At 46.8% G+C, this 15,038-nt stretch overlaps 1 protein-coding gene across 2 annotated transcripts in view; it reads left to right on the top strand.

Annotated features, from left to right (window-relative positions):
- EPHB1 (EPH receptor B1) overlaps positions 1-15,038 on the top strand; it is a 453,923-nt gene that overhangs the window by 317,845 nt on the left and 121,040 nt on the right. For both annotated transcript variants that reach the window (XM_018050923.1, XM_018050926.1), the window contains one exon: positions 9,578-9,913. In XM_018050923.1, coding sequence (XP_017906412.1) covers positions 9,578-9,913 — 336 coding nt within the window. The remainder of the gene's footprint in view (positions 1-9,577; positions 9,914-15,038) is intronic.

The raw sequence follows: 15,038 nt of genomic DNA, 5'->3' as shown, positions 1-15,038 counted from the left end.
CACCATTTCAGAAAGCCCGAGGCCTCATTTCAGGGCCAAGAAGGAGGTCTTGAAGACCAGGTCTTTAAGATGACATGACTTCTATCTCTCCTTGATTGAAGTGTCCCCAGGAAATCTGCAGGGGACATCCTATCCAAGCTTCCTTCTCTCTGGCCTCACTTGGGGCCACAAATAGAAGATGCAGCCTCCTGTCCCCACAGGCAGTGACACAGATGGTTGTAAGCCATTCCTGCTGGGATGCACTGCCTCACGAAGGCAGGGGCCTCAGCCGTCCTCCAAGGGCTTCTGCAGCCCTGGATAAACCTAGATGCTCAGGCTTCAATTTAGGTCAGGGAGAGGGGGCTCTTCCCAGAAAGTGAATCCACCCCCTCTCTCCCACACAATTAGCTCCATCGAAGCAGGTGAAACAAGAAATACTTTCAGCAAACATTGGTGTTTGGAGAAATGTGTAACACTGGGTTCTTTAATGCTCCTGAAATCCCTCTCAGCAGGGTCCCTCCTTGTTTTGACTAGTCGTTTCTTCTTATTACTAACTGTTATGATTAGGGGAATTGCCTGAGTACAGGCCCAGTGTTTCCAAGACCCTAATGAGCAACACATGCAGACACGCTCAGCCCAGCCCTGGAACCGGTTGCTCTGTTTCTACAGGGACGCTACTAAAATGGTTCAGAAACAAGAGCTTCCTGCCTTCCTGAGAGACCGGCCCCCTGCCCCCAGCACCTGGCTGTATTTGCACCACACCTGCACCCTGCACTCTTAGGTGCCTCCACCCTGGGGGGAAGAGTTGTTAAGGATGAGCTTTGGGAACATCCAGGCTTGTACTTAAGTCTTTATTCCAGCACTCACCACACATAATTTAGGCAAGTTACTTAATGTCTCTGAGCTACAGTTTCTTTATACTTAAAATGGGGATAATAGTTCCTACCTCATGGGATATTGGGAAAATGAGGCTTCATTATGTACCAAAATGCCTATGATAGTACTTTGCATGTAGGGTTTGTTGTTGAAATGAAATTCACAACTCCATGCAGAACTCTATTAAAATGGAAACCACGGCCATCTCTCTGATCTTTCAGATGATCCTTGTAGAAATCTTCTTGACGAACTACCGAAATTAATCACTCACTCAGTGGTATGAAACAAACACATGTAACCAAATCAAAGCCTTGTCCTTCAGATGTCCATGCAGATGGCACAGGTGTCTGTTCACAGGAAGGCATGTCCCTGCTACTGCTGCTGCTAAGTCACTTCAGTCCCTGGGGTCTAGTTTAAACTCATTCAAAGCAATATAAAATTGCCCCTGGGGGCAATTAGGAAAAGTAAAGCAACACGACAGCTCCAGGTTTCAATGTCCTCTCCTCCTTGCCTCAGGAGAGACAGCCTACATTCTTAGGGGGAGTAACCAGTGTACTGGTTACTGGTTACAAGAGACAAACCTCACTCAGCTTTCCAGTTCTGTGCCTCAAGCCCCCAGCACAACGGACTCCCTTTTAGGAAAACCTACTTTAGGACTTGAGCTATTACCACCTTCACCTTGAGCAAAACAGTGTTCCAATTGTCTAGTCTCTGTCACTCATAAATTATAGCCAACACTTGGTCTGCTTTTTCCAAAGATCCTAAGCCCCTCTTGGCTTCTTTATTGCATGGAGTGTACCTCAGCAGTCTGTCCGCTTGATGCCACTGCTTTTCTTCAGATTCCTGATAGCTTCCTCTTGGTCCCCTGATATGGCCTCAGATAGTCATATACCCATCCCATCTCCAAAGACAAGACCTTCCAACCTCTGCTGTCACAGACTCCTATTATTATGTGTTATTGGTACCTGCGAGAGATCTTTAGAAACTGCCTACTGCCATCCAGGGAATCCCAGTGAAAGGAGTGAGAGCAAGCCGATCCATGCCCCTCTCCAAGGTGCTGAACCAGCATGGTCCCCTGCATCACAACGCTTTCCTCTAGCGTAGTGGTCATTCTTGTCTAGTCTTCCCCAGGAAATCTACACCTAGTGAAGGAATGGTGGAAGAGGAATTGGTGCCTTAGGAGGAAAAGAGAAGTGCAGAGAGCAAGACTGAGAGCTGAACTTAGGCTGAAGAGTGTCAAAGCTACACATGTCAGCCAGAGAGAATACAGAGGGCTTTTGGTTTTGACGTTGTTTTCAAATAACAAGTTACCCAAAGAAGGAACCACAACTGAACATGAAGCTGACCTCATGTTTACTTGGTAACTCTACTACCTTTCTGACAGTTGCAAACGTTCCCTTTTTTGGCTTATGTTACACTCCATCCCATTCTGCTTTCAGCCCTACATTCTGTACTGAGGACAAAGACATAACCACCAGGCTGATTTAGTTTCCTGCATGTTTTGCTTTGATAGAAGACCTCTTTAGATCTCCACAGCCCCCAATTCCATGTCTGCTTCTTCTCCTTGACTCCTGTTTCTCCATAAAATCTTAAAGGCCTTTATTCTTCTCTAGGAAGCCTTCTAATCACTCAGACACAATTTCTTAAAGTAGGTATGTCACAGTGGGCCATGAGTAGAGATGTCCTGATAGTACTATCATTTTCGATGACCCATCTGGCCCTGCTCCCCATATATCTTCCTGGCCCCTCACAACATAATTTTTTTTGCCACCCCTGTCTATGATGTTATTTTCTGATCTCCCTTTCTATCCCTTCTTAACCCTCAACTCACATTAAAATATGCAGTTAGTTTTCCAAACCACAGTCTTGACTCTTCTTAGCCATGAGAACACTACCTGTGCATCCCAGACTCTTGAGTATCCCATGTCCTTTCTGGCTCATTCACAGACCCTATTTCAACTCTTTCTCCTAAGAGGATATTGAGTAGAGGACACAGTTTGTTCTAGAAGTATAAAAGAGGGATTTCCCTGCCCACAGGAGGAAGGAGAACAAGCAAGACCAGGTACTGTGCTAAAGTCAGACTGCCTTTTGGGAGACCAGGAAGCAGATGTACAAGTGCCACAGAGATTTTAAGCCCAAAAGACAAAAAGTGTGGAACTGTGCTGGAGATGCAGCCCCATACCCAAGACTAGGTCTCTGCCTAGAGGGTGCTTGCAAGGGTTAGGTGGCCCAGAGGGCATAGATTAGAGCAAATGGCTTTCAAAGTGCCTCTCCCCAAATACAGCTCCAATCTGTGGGCAAGATGCCCAGACACCATCTCAAAAATTTGTCCTGCATTGATCTTACCATTCCTCAAACATCTGTCTGTAACTCTTTGTGTCTGGATCACTTGCTCTGATCCTTAGCTAAATGTGTCCACAATTCCCAGTACTCCATAGATAAGGGATCTTGTCTCAGTAATAAACATATGGGTTCTCCAACATTATGGGCTGTAACCTCTATATCTTTATGGCTCCCTGCACAGGTCTAGGCATCTGCTCAAGAGTGGGTCTCTGCTCAAGGAATAAGTGACTGAACTAGATTCACCTTAGTTTGATGAGAAGGTCAGGATTCCAGATCATCCAATAATGACAATACTAATACTAATAGCAGCTGACATTAACTGAGTTTTTCTGTGTACCAGCCACACAGCTAAACCCTTGGACTTATTATCTCATTAAGTCTTCAAAACTACCATTTTTCAAATGAGAAAATTAAGGCTTAGAAGTTCACATTCCTAAGCTTTGCCAACAAGAGAATATATATTTTTTAATTTTGTTGCTGAAAATATTTAAGAGGTTTGTTGGTTGGTTTCAGAGATCCCTCCGAGTCTCTGAAAACATGCATATATGTTCAAACACATGTTCATTTTTCTCAGGAAAAGCTTTGTTGCTTTCATCAGATTCTTCACGGGGTCATTCACAAACAAGAGAGGACCTCATCTCTGGCCTTAGGCAGAGGGGTCCAATTCCAGCCTGCACAGGGGAGCCGCCCAGGGGTATATCACCTTCCTGTGATTGTCATCTTCACCTGCTCTCCATGGTGGGGGATACAAGGACACCAACCCTGGCAACAGCAATGCACAGTTAGCTGTACATTGCCTGCTCTGTACTTTGGACCAGCCAGAAATTCACATCTAAATTCTGAACCTAGATGTTGGCTTTTTTTAAGATTCCTGATAAAAGTGGCTTTCGAGGCTTACCTGTCTTAAGCATATTTCTCCTCTGATTACTCAAGAGTGCTCTTATTTCCAGCTTTATACAGATAAACTCATCTACTCTTTCCCACCCACTCTGTCTCTCAATTCTTTAAAAAAAAAAAAAATTCATCTGGCCTGAAACACATTAAGAAGCGGGAGATTTCATCTCAGTGTGACAACACTGGGGTAGCTTATGGCTCTGGAAGGATAAATTCTGCCTAACTTTCTGAATGCAAAGTGCCATCCATGCTTCATGTGGGCTGAGCTAACCTCTCAGGCACATCCTGGAAGACCCTGGAGACCCATCCCCACAGTCCAGAATCCACAATGTTCCTCCTACCCAGAGAATCACAGCTCAGCAGTTTTCCCATCCTTTAAAAGGACTGAGTTTTCCTAGCCCTTTTAGCAGGAAGCTTTCATCAGTAGTAACCGTGGCAACAGATCAGAGAGGCTTCAAAAAGCCTGTCTGTATGTAATTAAGAAAAACGAGGACGCGGACGAGAGAGCAGGGAGCTTAGACAAGGAGACCCTGGCTCTGAGCCCTGCCAGCGCACTTCCTGAGGGCTTCTGAGGACGGATAAAGCAAATTTTCTTTTCTCTCTGGTTCCCTCTCCACTCCCCCTTTTAAAGTTTTTTTTTTTTTTTTTTTTTTTTTTTTTTGCTGGTCTCAGTTGGCCTCCTTCCTAAGGATGTTGCTGGGGACCTGGTGCTAGACAAATTCTCTCTGCAGGGGGAGGACCCCAAACAGGGGGCTACAGCCTAGATGAGTAGGAAGTGGCCCTGACATTTCCTTTAGGAAGATTTATTTGGAGGCCAACTCTGCTATGGTCAGACTCTTTGTCCAGACACAGGAGGATCCAAGCTACCTACTTGCAGAAAGGCGTCCTTGTCATCAGGACAATGCAGGACTTGGGAACCATCATTGTTTTAGCTGCTCAGACACTGGGCCTGGCTTGCCTGTCCTGGAAGGGACCTCATAGGAAAAGGGTCAGGAGCGAAGCATTGCAGGGAGGCAATCTGAGCCTAGGGGCAGCTTTATTTCCTGGCACTTATTGTTATCTGGATTCATCTCCTTTATCTCTGTGTCCTTTATCTCTTTATTTCTCTATTCTTTTCTGTCACTCCCCGCCCCCCACCCCCCATGTAAACTCCACGGGAGCAGAAGCTCATCTGGTTTGCTTTATCCTATCTCCCAAGTGCCCACAATAGTGCAGGAGTATTTATTTAAAGAGTGAGTGAGTAAACAAATAAATAATGAATGGGGTTCTAGTAGTTGTTGGTGGCCCAGACCTGGGCCACCTCCACAAGGGTATGCTGTGAACCCAGGCACCATGCTGGCTTCTGAGACCACAAGATAGGTGTTCAGGTTCTCCTGGCTGTCTGAGTCTGCTCTCCAGGGAGGGCATTAAAGTCTGCTCCTGATCTTGGAAGGAAAGGATTCAGATTTATGTAGCCCTGGACTCAGCAACCATGGCTCCCAGAGACCGCTGTTCATGGCCCACAGACACGTGTGCCCTGGAGCGCAGCCATGGGTGAGACGTGCTTGCTTCATATGAAGGCTGTTTTAGATAAACGTGAAGAATTCATCATTCACGGAAACCCACTGCTTTTCTTCTTGAATGGGAAGCAAACGAACAGACTTGGACAAAGTATCGACCAGGGTGGGTCTCCTCAGCTCCCAGGGACGCAGATGGATCAGGGATGGTTCAGTTTCTCTCCTGCCACTTGTGTTTCACCAAAACCTCTACCCCTTGGGCTTCCCCAGTGGCTCAGTCTGTAAACAATCCGCCTGCAAGGCAGGAGACCCGGGCTCAATTCGGGAAGATCCCCTGGAGAAGGGAAAGGCTACCCACTCCAGTATTCTGGCCTAGAGAATTCAAGGACCGTATAGTCCATGGGGTTGCAAAGAGTCAGACACTACTAAGCGACTTTTGCTTCACTCTACCACTCAGGGGCACAACAGGGTCCTCACTGCTCCTGCAGGTTCCCTCGGCCCCACTGCAGGGCTTCTGTCTCATGCTGGAGAAGGGTGCACACGTGTGACCTACAGCCTCGCACACTGAGCAGAGGTCGAAAACTGGTAGAATGGGGCCTCCCCCAGGCAGAGTGCTGGGCATGGGAATCATGGAGACAAACCAGCTACCGGCCCCTGCTCACCAGGACACCATAGTGTGGTGAGGATGCTTAGGAAGAGCCCATTGCAGTGTGATGGTGGATTCTGAGTTGTTGTTCAGTTGCTAAATCGTGTCTGACTCTTTGCAACCCCCGGACTGCAGCATGCCAGGCTTCCCTGTACCTCACCATCTCCTGGAATTTGTCCAAGTTCACATCCATTGAATTGGTGATGCCATCTCATCCTCTGCCTTCCTCTTCTCCTTTTGCCTGCAATTTTTCCCAGAATTAGGGTCTTTTCCACTGAACTGGCTGTTCGCATCAGGTGGCCAAGGTATTGGAGCTTCAGTTTCAGCATCAGTTCTTCCAATGAGTATTCAGGGTTGATTTCCTTTAGGATTCACTGGTTTGATTTCCTTGCTGTCCAAGGGACTCTCAAGAGTCTTCTCCAATACCACAGTTCAAAAGCCTCAATTCTTCGGCACTCAGCCTTCTTCATGGTCCAACTCTCACCTCCATACGATTCTGAGTTACACAGCCAGAAATGGGCTTATGGAAGCCCAGAGGGGAGGTGTATGACTGTGAGCATCAGGGAAGTCTCCTAGTGAAATGTGCTGGATCTGGAATGGTGAGAAAGAGTTCCTCGAGTAGATAGAAGGAGAAGAATTCCAGACAAACAAGAGAATGCAGTGCAGATGCTTAGGGATGTGAAGTGAGTTCGGTGGGCACAGGACAGGGTGGGAACTTCCTGTTGGTCACAATATAACCCAGAGATGAAATCAAGAGCAGCAAGTCCATATGAGGACTTCAAGGATATGGAAAGGAGGGTAAACTTTTAAATAACTGGTATTTGAGCAGAGAATGATATGATCCCATGTACATTTTGAAACTCACACCCTGGTGGATGAGAATAGATGGGAGATATGGAAAGCGATGTTGAAGGATTGATTAGAGGCTTTGCTTTAGGGAAGGAAGATTGGTGGAACCCATTTTTGTGAGGTGATAGAGATATAGAGGAAGGAAAAAATACGAGGAAAGGAGATGCCGCGGATGTACAGTGTGTTGGGTTCCCATATTCTGGCCAGTGACCACACAGTATGTTAGGAAGGTAAGGACCAAATTCTGTGGACTTGCCAAGTAGGGAACCCCCCACACTACCCTACCCCTGTCCAAAAAAAAAAAAAAAAGGCAGGCATGACAGAGGAGTTGGGGAGAAACCAGACTGTAGGTGGTTGAGCAGGGAGAGAGGAGAGCCTGTGTGATGTGTGACTCCACTTTGGGGAAGCTTGGCTGGAGAGTGAAGAGGGGACATTCAACCTAGAGAAAGATATGCCAGGTGACCATGTTTGGGTTTTAAATGGCAATGACTTATTTAAGTGGAGAAAGTAAAGTCAGGGGAGAGGATGAAGTTGAAGTTCAAGGATAAGAGGAGGTAACTGGAATCAGGGTGTGGGGGGGCATCTCCAAAGGATGGGAGGAGTGAATGGTCACTCTCCCTAACAGTACTGTCTCTGCCCCTCCGCCCGAGGCTGCTTTCTGAGTGATAACCAGAGGATGCCACAGAATATAGCAAGATAATATGGTTAAAGGATTTACCCCATGCCTGGCATGGAACAAGTGCCTGGTGAATGTAATTTTTATGACTATGAGAAACAGTGGCCTGTGGCTGAGGCTAGGCTGTCTGCTGTGACAATGAGTCAGACAGAGAGGGCATTCACCATGGGGAGCTAGTGGTCTGAGTCCCATCTGTCTGAGCAAACAGACAGGTCTAAGACAGGCACTGGCCAATATGGGCATTAATGATGAATGTGGTGTGAGACAAGGCTGGCCACGCCCACCTAGGGCGATCCCCAATGCCTGCCCAGTACTAGCTGTGCACTGATTCCAAAAGAGATGGATGTTTATCCCTGTCAGATGGGTGGGGAATTCTTGAATGCTATTTGCAAGACCTCAGTAAAAATGCTTCACGAATCCCGCCCTGTCACAAGCATGCATGAAAACTATGCTTTAGCTCAGGTCTAATGAGCTTTATATAGTGCAGCACTGATTTTCTTTCATGTTTTAATAGAATCCGATTTAATATTTGCTTTCTGCTCTCTCTGCTTGCTGTTGACTGATTCAACACAGAATCCTTCCCTGGTGCCCCCCGACCTTGTTGTTATTCCCTCATTCTGGTGTGTTGGCATTTGATTCCTGTTTCCAGCATGAACCACTTTACACATGTCTCCGTTCAGCTGGCGACAGTCACGTGAGTGAATTCTGAATGCATTACTATCCAGAGCAGTGGCTCCCGCAGGCCTGCCATTCAGAAGAGGGGCTTCCAGGCAGAGTCTGTTTCCATCAGGTGGATACTGAGGATAAGCAGAGCCCATCCTGGCAACCAGAGGCTATGATCCATTCTGTTCTTGGGCAGGAGATTCTCCAACTGGATCTCAAAATGCTCAGGACTGCAGCTATGAATTTAGCAGCATTCTGCCCTCCTACTAGGAACCAAGCTTTCTAGAGTTTTGCAACAAGGCATCTCAGCCTTTGCAGGTGTGTGAACAGCAGCCATGGATGGAACTGTCTGGAGGAAAGAGGCTGCCCTCCTTGAGTCCCAGTGAGCCTGCCTGGTTTGTAGGCGAGAAGGTCTGTTCAGATCTCTTGTTTTCCATGAATAGATCTGACCACCAACATTTGGAGTGCCATATCAGCTTAAGACCAGCTCTGGTAGCTAGCAGAGTGTCTGGGACAAACCCCTATACTCTTCTTGTATCATGGGGTAAGAAATAGTGGGCGTGTGAGTCTCCTACCCAACATGGCTTCATGCACCAAAGGTTGTACAATGTGAATATTCATTTCTCCAGGTGTTCTGGAAGCCCATCCTGCAGAGAAACACTCCCACTGCCATGCACAAACCACATAGATCCCAGGTTGTGTGACACTGTACGCAAGATGCCTGAATATGTTGAGTCCTAGGAGAGGTGACTCCTGCCCTCCAACCCTTGAGTTCTCCACAAGTTAAGAAGAGACATGAAATCCAGTAAGAGTCCAATATACATACATGTCACTGATGCTAAAGCTGCCTGGAGGAGGCAGCTTAGTCCTGAGAACAAAAGGGCTTGTATCCAAGACCTCCATCCTCCTCTCCCTTGGCAGACATGATTCAAAGAAGGAAAGCCTCACTGGGATGACTGAACGGGGAGCTGGCAACAGGTTGTCATCTCCGTCTGTCCTTTTTTCTCAGAAAGGATCGGGACATGGTTGTTTGGAGTTGAGGGAGCAGAGGGGATATGTGTATGTGAGGAGGGTGGGGTCACACCAAAGAGGGATGGAGAGAAGCCGGCCAAGCTTCCACCCAACCTCACCGGGCCTTTCTTTGTCTCCCTACAGGTGTCCCATCAGGTCCCCGCAATGTCATCTCCATCGTCAATGAGACATCCATCATTCTGGAGTGGCACCCTCCTCGGGAGACGGGTGGGCGGGATGACGTGACCTACAACATCATCTGTAAGAAGTGCCGGGCAGACCGCCGGAGCTGCTCCCGCTGTGACGACAACGTGGAGTTCGTGCCCAGGCAGCTGGGCCTGACCGAGTGTCGCGTCTCCATCAGCAGCCTGTGGGCCCATACCCCGTATACCTTTGACATCCAGGCTGTCAATGGGGTCTCCAGCAAGAGTCCCTTTCCCCCACAGCATGTCTCTGTCAACATCACCACAAACCAAGCTGGTAAGTCTGGAGGTATCTGTGCCCCTTTTGTCTGTCTGTGGGGCTGACACTTTGACACCTCTGTGCAGGAACAAAGCTGCAGCCACACTCAACTCGTTAGGCTGCCCCCAGGCCTCCTCCCAGCAGTGAAGGTATCAGGTGATGGGCATTTGAGACCCTGGAGAGGTAGGGTTTCACCTCTGAGAGTGAGCTGGATTCTGAGGGATTTTCCTGTGCCTGGTACAGAAGCAAAGATGTATATTCAGGCTAGCGCAGGACCCAGTGCTCTGCACATTCAGCTAGGGCTCAAGGAACATCCTTGGAAAGATGGATGGACAGATGGACAGATGGATGGATGGGCAGGTGGGTGGATGGGCAGAAGCACTGTACAATCTTGAGAATACCAGTGTTGCTTTCTTAGAAAACCCAATGAAAGCAGCGTCCCAGAAATCTTGTCAGTATTGCCTTCATAGATTATTTTTCAATTAAACCCATGTAATTCAAGAGTGCACTCTCCTTTACAGCGTGCTCAGATGAATGCTACACTGTTATAGAGACTTCAGACAGTTTATAATAGATCGATCCTGATGGCCAGTACATCCCTGTACTGCATAGCTCAGAATACATTTTCTTCTCTTCTCTATTTCCATGTCTTTTTCTCTTGTGACCTTTTCCTTTTATTACATTTCACATCTCTTGCAACAATCCAGTTTTTAAAACCCATTTAATCAGTCCATTCATGTACTCACTCATTTATTTATTTATTCCCTCATTATTGAGACAGTTATTCAGCATCTACTGTGTGCCAAGCTGTGGATTAGACACTGTGAGGGATACAGTAACACTTGGACACCATTGTTCCTCCCATGAAACTCATTAACTGAAAAATTTCCAGGGCGTAGACACAAAGTGCAGAGCTGCAAGGTGGTGTATCCCAAGCATCATATGCTGTACTCATGCAGCAAATACCAAAGGAAATAGAAAATGAGCAATGTCCCCCCTGGGGGGAAGGTTCAAGGCTGCAAAGGGGACGTTAAGATCACCTCTTATAGACAATGATGAGAATCATAGGCAGTGGACCATGATCTTACTTGGAATTATGGATTTTTCTCAATCAGCAAATTTTAAAAGGACAGCTTGTTAGGGGAATAGCAGGAGCTGAGCTCTCTCTCCTTCCACGTAGCTCCCAATTCTTGACCTCTCCTATCCTCCATCCTTTCCTCCTCATCGCCCCCTCCCCCCAGTCCTGAGACTTGTTCTGCCTCTTTTAATACCAGGCATCTTTGATGGCAGATGATTCTTGGGTTTAAGCTGTCAGAACAGAGAAGAAAAAAGGTGTCATCAGAGAGCATGGCTGTGCAGATGGCTGCGTTGTTGCTGAGAGCATGTGTGTGTTCGTGTGTGCGTGTTTGTATGTATGCGTGCGGTCACGTGTTTACATGCATACGTGTGCAGTGAGAAAATAAGAGTGGAAGTGTGGAAGCCTCCAGCTGGTGACCACAGCCCCAGTGCCATGGAGACAAAGGTTGTGACAGCCTGTCTTACCCGAAGAGAAGGAAATGGTAATTTCTGCATCGGGATGAGCACGTAACATGGGCAGCCTTTGTTAGCAGTATTTCCCTTGGAGAGTTTAAGGCAGAAAACTGGCTGAAATATTTTAGTGTCCCAGCTTCTGGGAATAATAATCCTGCCAGGCTGTCATGTTACGCTGGGCTTGGCTGTCTTTTCTCTCTCTAAGCATGTGTGAACAAACCTGCCACTTATATTGGTTTGCTTTGCTTTCTGCCCCTCCCTTCCCTTACCCTGCTATTCCCGAACCTGCCCATCTGCTTGTCTTGCCATCTGCACCTTCCCAGGCTGTGTGGGGCCAAGAGACCAGGGCTCCTACAAGGGACCCTGCATTACCAATGTTCAAAATATTTATTTTTATCCTCAGCCATTGGCCCTTCCAGAAGCATTTCTCATGTCCTTTGTTTCCCCTCTGATGGGCCCTTTATTCTTAACTTTTCCTGACTTTGTAGTCCTGGCCCCACTGTCACCATCCAATCAATGACTTCTCTTTGGGAATTCTGGAATTAAGGTGTCAGAAAGTTTATGATCGATGAGGTAAAACTGAAACTGCTTCTTCATGGCATATGGTTATTATAAAATAAAGATCAGGTTAACCAGTGATTTCTTATCCACAGGAAATTTTTTCTTATCCATAGGATAAGAAAAAATGTGCTGCTTTGGTGAATCCTCACGTGAATGCGAATTATTTTCAACCAAAAGAGAATTTGTCTAAAAAGATGAGAACTTTCAAAATAAACACTTGAGCCTGTACCTCTGCAAGAGGACTTTAAGAACATGAATGGAAGCTCCAGATTTTATAAAAGATGAAAGAGAGACTAATACCATCAAAAGATTCCTAGTGACTCACTCAAATCTGTTAAGGGATGAGGTAGATGAACCCCTGTATCACCAAGAAGTCATGACATTTCTGTCCCCTTTCCAGGGCACCCCAGAGCTCTTCCACTCTGGCAAGATCCAGTTCATCCTCCCTATCCTCATCTCTGGGTGTATTGTGACCCCTTATCAGTACCTGTGGCTACATCTCTCCTACTATTTGGGTAATGAGTGATGGCTCAGATGGTAAAGATTCCACAGGAGAGCTGGGTTCGATCCTTCGGTTGGGAGAAGGGCTACCCACTCCAGTACTCTTGCCTGGAGAATTCCATGAACAGAGGAGCCTCGTGGGCTACAGTCCATGGGGTTGCAAAGAGTCAGACACAATTGAGCAACTAACACTTTCACTTTCAGATAGATGGCAGGTAAAGAATTTGACCAGGAGTAGTCCTGGAGTCAATCACTAAGGCAACTGCTAAGTGTTCGTTGAGCATCTGTTCCCTTCCTGGAACAGCCCGAACTGAAATGATGGAAGACTACTAAGTGGGTCCTGATTAAGGAGTAGATGAGTAATAGTTATTATTCATGTTTGTGTCTCTTTTGAGTTGACAGTTTTGGAATACATGGACTCATTTGATCTTCATAATTACTCTGTGGCTTCTGTGTTATCGTTCCCAATTTTTCCAGTAAGGAAACAGAGACTTCCAATGGCTTGAGGAATCTAGGATTAGAAGAAGGGTCAGCAGGCCATCCATTCTGCCTCTGCCTTCAGTTTCCTGCCCTGAAAGGTGGATGGTGCCTCTGGGCTCCCCATGTCACAGCTTACACACACAGAGGGTTTTCCAGAGCCAGACAGTGCCATCCTGCTGAGGGGAGGGGACCTCAGTGTGCAACCTGGTTACCTTCCACAATTTTTTTCTGTGATACTGAACCATTAAAGGCTTCCCCTGCCTGTGGATGGAGATGTGAGATAGGTGTGCAATCGTTAAGGGGTGCAAATAATTCCCAAGGTGAGTTGGATCCTGACAATGGATGTTTGGGTCACATGAGGGAAGAGTTTGGACAAGTTGGCTGCAAGTATTTTGGACTTGATCTGAACATCATCATCTGTTTTTGGATACTGTGCACTCCTCTGGGGCGCTTCCTCCTTTGTTTAGGAGCTATGGGCCACAGGTGGCTGGCTGAGCCATTCTCACTCTCCAGCGGAGTCAGGGTTTGTCATGCTGTTCTTTCTTGGGGCTTCCCAGGTACGCTGCATTGATGCTGCGTTGTGTCTCTCTCATAAGCCCTACCCAGTGGAGGCAGACAGCTCATGTTAGCTGATTTTTTTTTTTTTTGTACCTTACAAAATGGGTTATGGTTGGCATCATTCTATCTGAGAAAGTCACCAATACACTTCTCTTGATCCTAAGGTTGTGATCTAAGGAGATTTTATAGTTCTATTTTGGTCCGTTGGATACACATTAGATATATTAATAGTTCTTCCATCATAAACAAGAATGGCTGGGGACACCAAAGGGTCTATTGAATCCTCAGATCCAGAGAGCCTCCATCTCCTCCTGTGATGACCCCAGTCAGGTATATAGTCAGACTACTCGAGGATCTTGAGTTACTTGGAGAAGATCAGGGTAGGATCCTCATCCAGCTCATAAACAGTGACAGAGAACTACCATTTTTGAGAAAGTACAATGTTCCAAGTCCCTATCAAGTTCTTTATAAAAATGAGGTGGGTCAGATGAAGAAACTGGGCTCAGAGTGCTTTTGAAATTTGCTCAGCCTCTCACAGCCAGCTAAATGATGTTTCTGGGTTTCATACTCAGGTTTGTAGCCATTTTATCCTCGGACAAATCAAAAATCACATTATAGTGAGCCGTGTAAGTTGTAAGCTCCCTCTAAGCTATTGCCACATAGCTGGGCCACTTTAGCTGTCAAAAAAATGTCCATCATCTTTGGTCAGGGTTGGTCATGAATTATGCAAGCTGAGATTTACGTGAGGTCTTTAGGGATGCAGCCTTGCACTGAATACAGCTGCCTTGAGTTTTAAATAGACCAGATCAGGTAGAACTCTCTCTCTTGCAGTGGCCCAGCGATCTGCAGAGAGGTTGTTATCACCACTAACTCCCGCAGTCACTCTCTGGCACCTGGCCCCAGGTTCAGAGTGATGGCTGGATCATCCAGCTGTCAGACAGAATTAAAGTGAATGACAAACTTTACCTATCTTTTCTGCCAACTAGACTCAGAGTGTCAGAGTTGGGGACGAGGACCTTGGAGGAAATGTTGGAAACAATGAGACAAACCAGACCAGCACATCCATAAAATCAACTTGTAGTGTGGTAAAATAAAGTCAGTAAATTTGGGAGCATCTAAGCCAGAGAGAGCACACTCAAAGACCCCTGAGGCTAGGAAGGTAATGGAGAGGAGCCACCCAGGGCCAGACAGGAGGGAGGGGTGGGGGCCACAGGGAACCGACAGGGAGAAAGGAGCAGCCCCTACTCAGCTCCAGCAAGTGGTGCCATACCCAGTGCTGCCAGATCCTAGAAACTGAAAACCCAGATTAAAAATGTTGACGAGTAACTAGAAAATCTTAAAACACCTGAGAGGCAAACAAATCCAATTCTGGATCTGACGTTTTGGCTGTGCCTTGCCCATAGACTCAAAGAGCTAATCTGATCTACTCAGGCCTAAATGGTGAGTGTGCTGTGATGTACCATCTCATCCCACCATGGGGCAGTCACCTTCCCTGGTTCCTGGGCTCATGGTG

Source organism: Capra hircus, chromosome 1 (genome assembly GCF_001704415.2).
Source record: "Capra hircus breed San Clemente chromosome 1, ASM170441v1, whole genome shotgun sequence".
NCBI lineage: Eukaryota > Metazoa > Chordata > Mammalia > Artiodactyla > Bovidae > Capra > Capra hircus.
The sequence above is the reverse complement of the archived record's forward strand: the minus strand, read 5'-3'. Positions and strand labels throughout refer to the sequence as shown.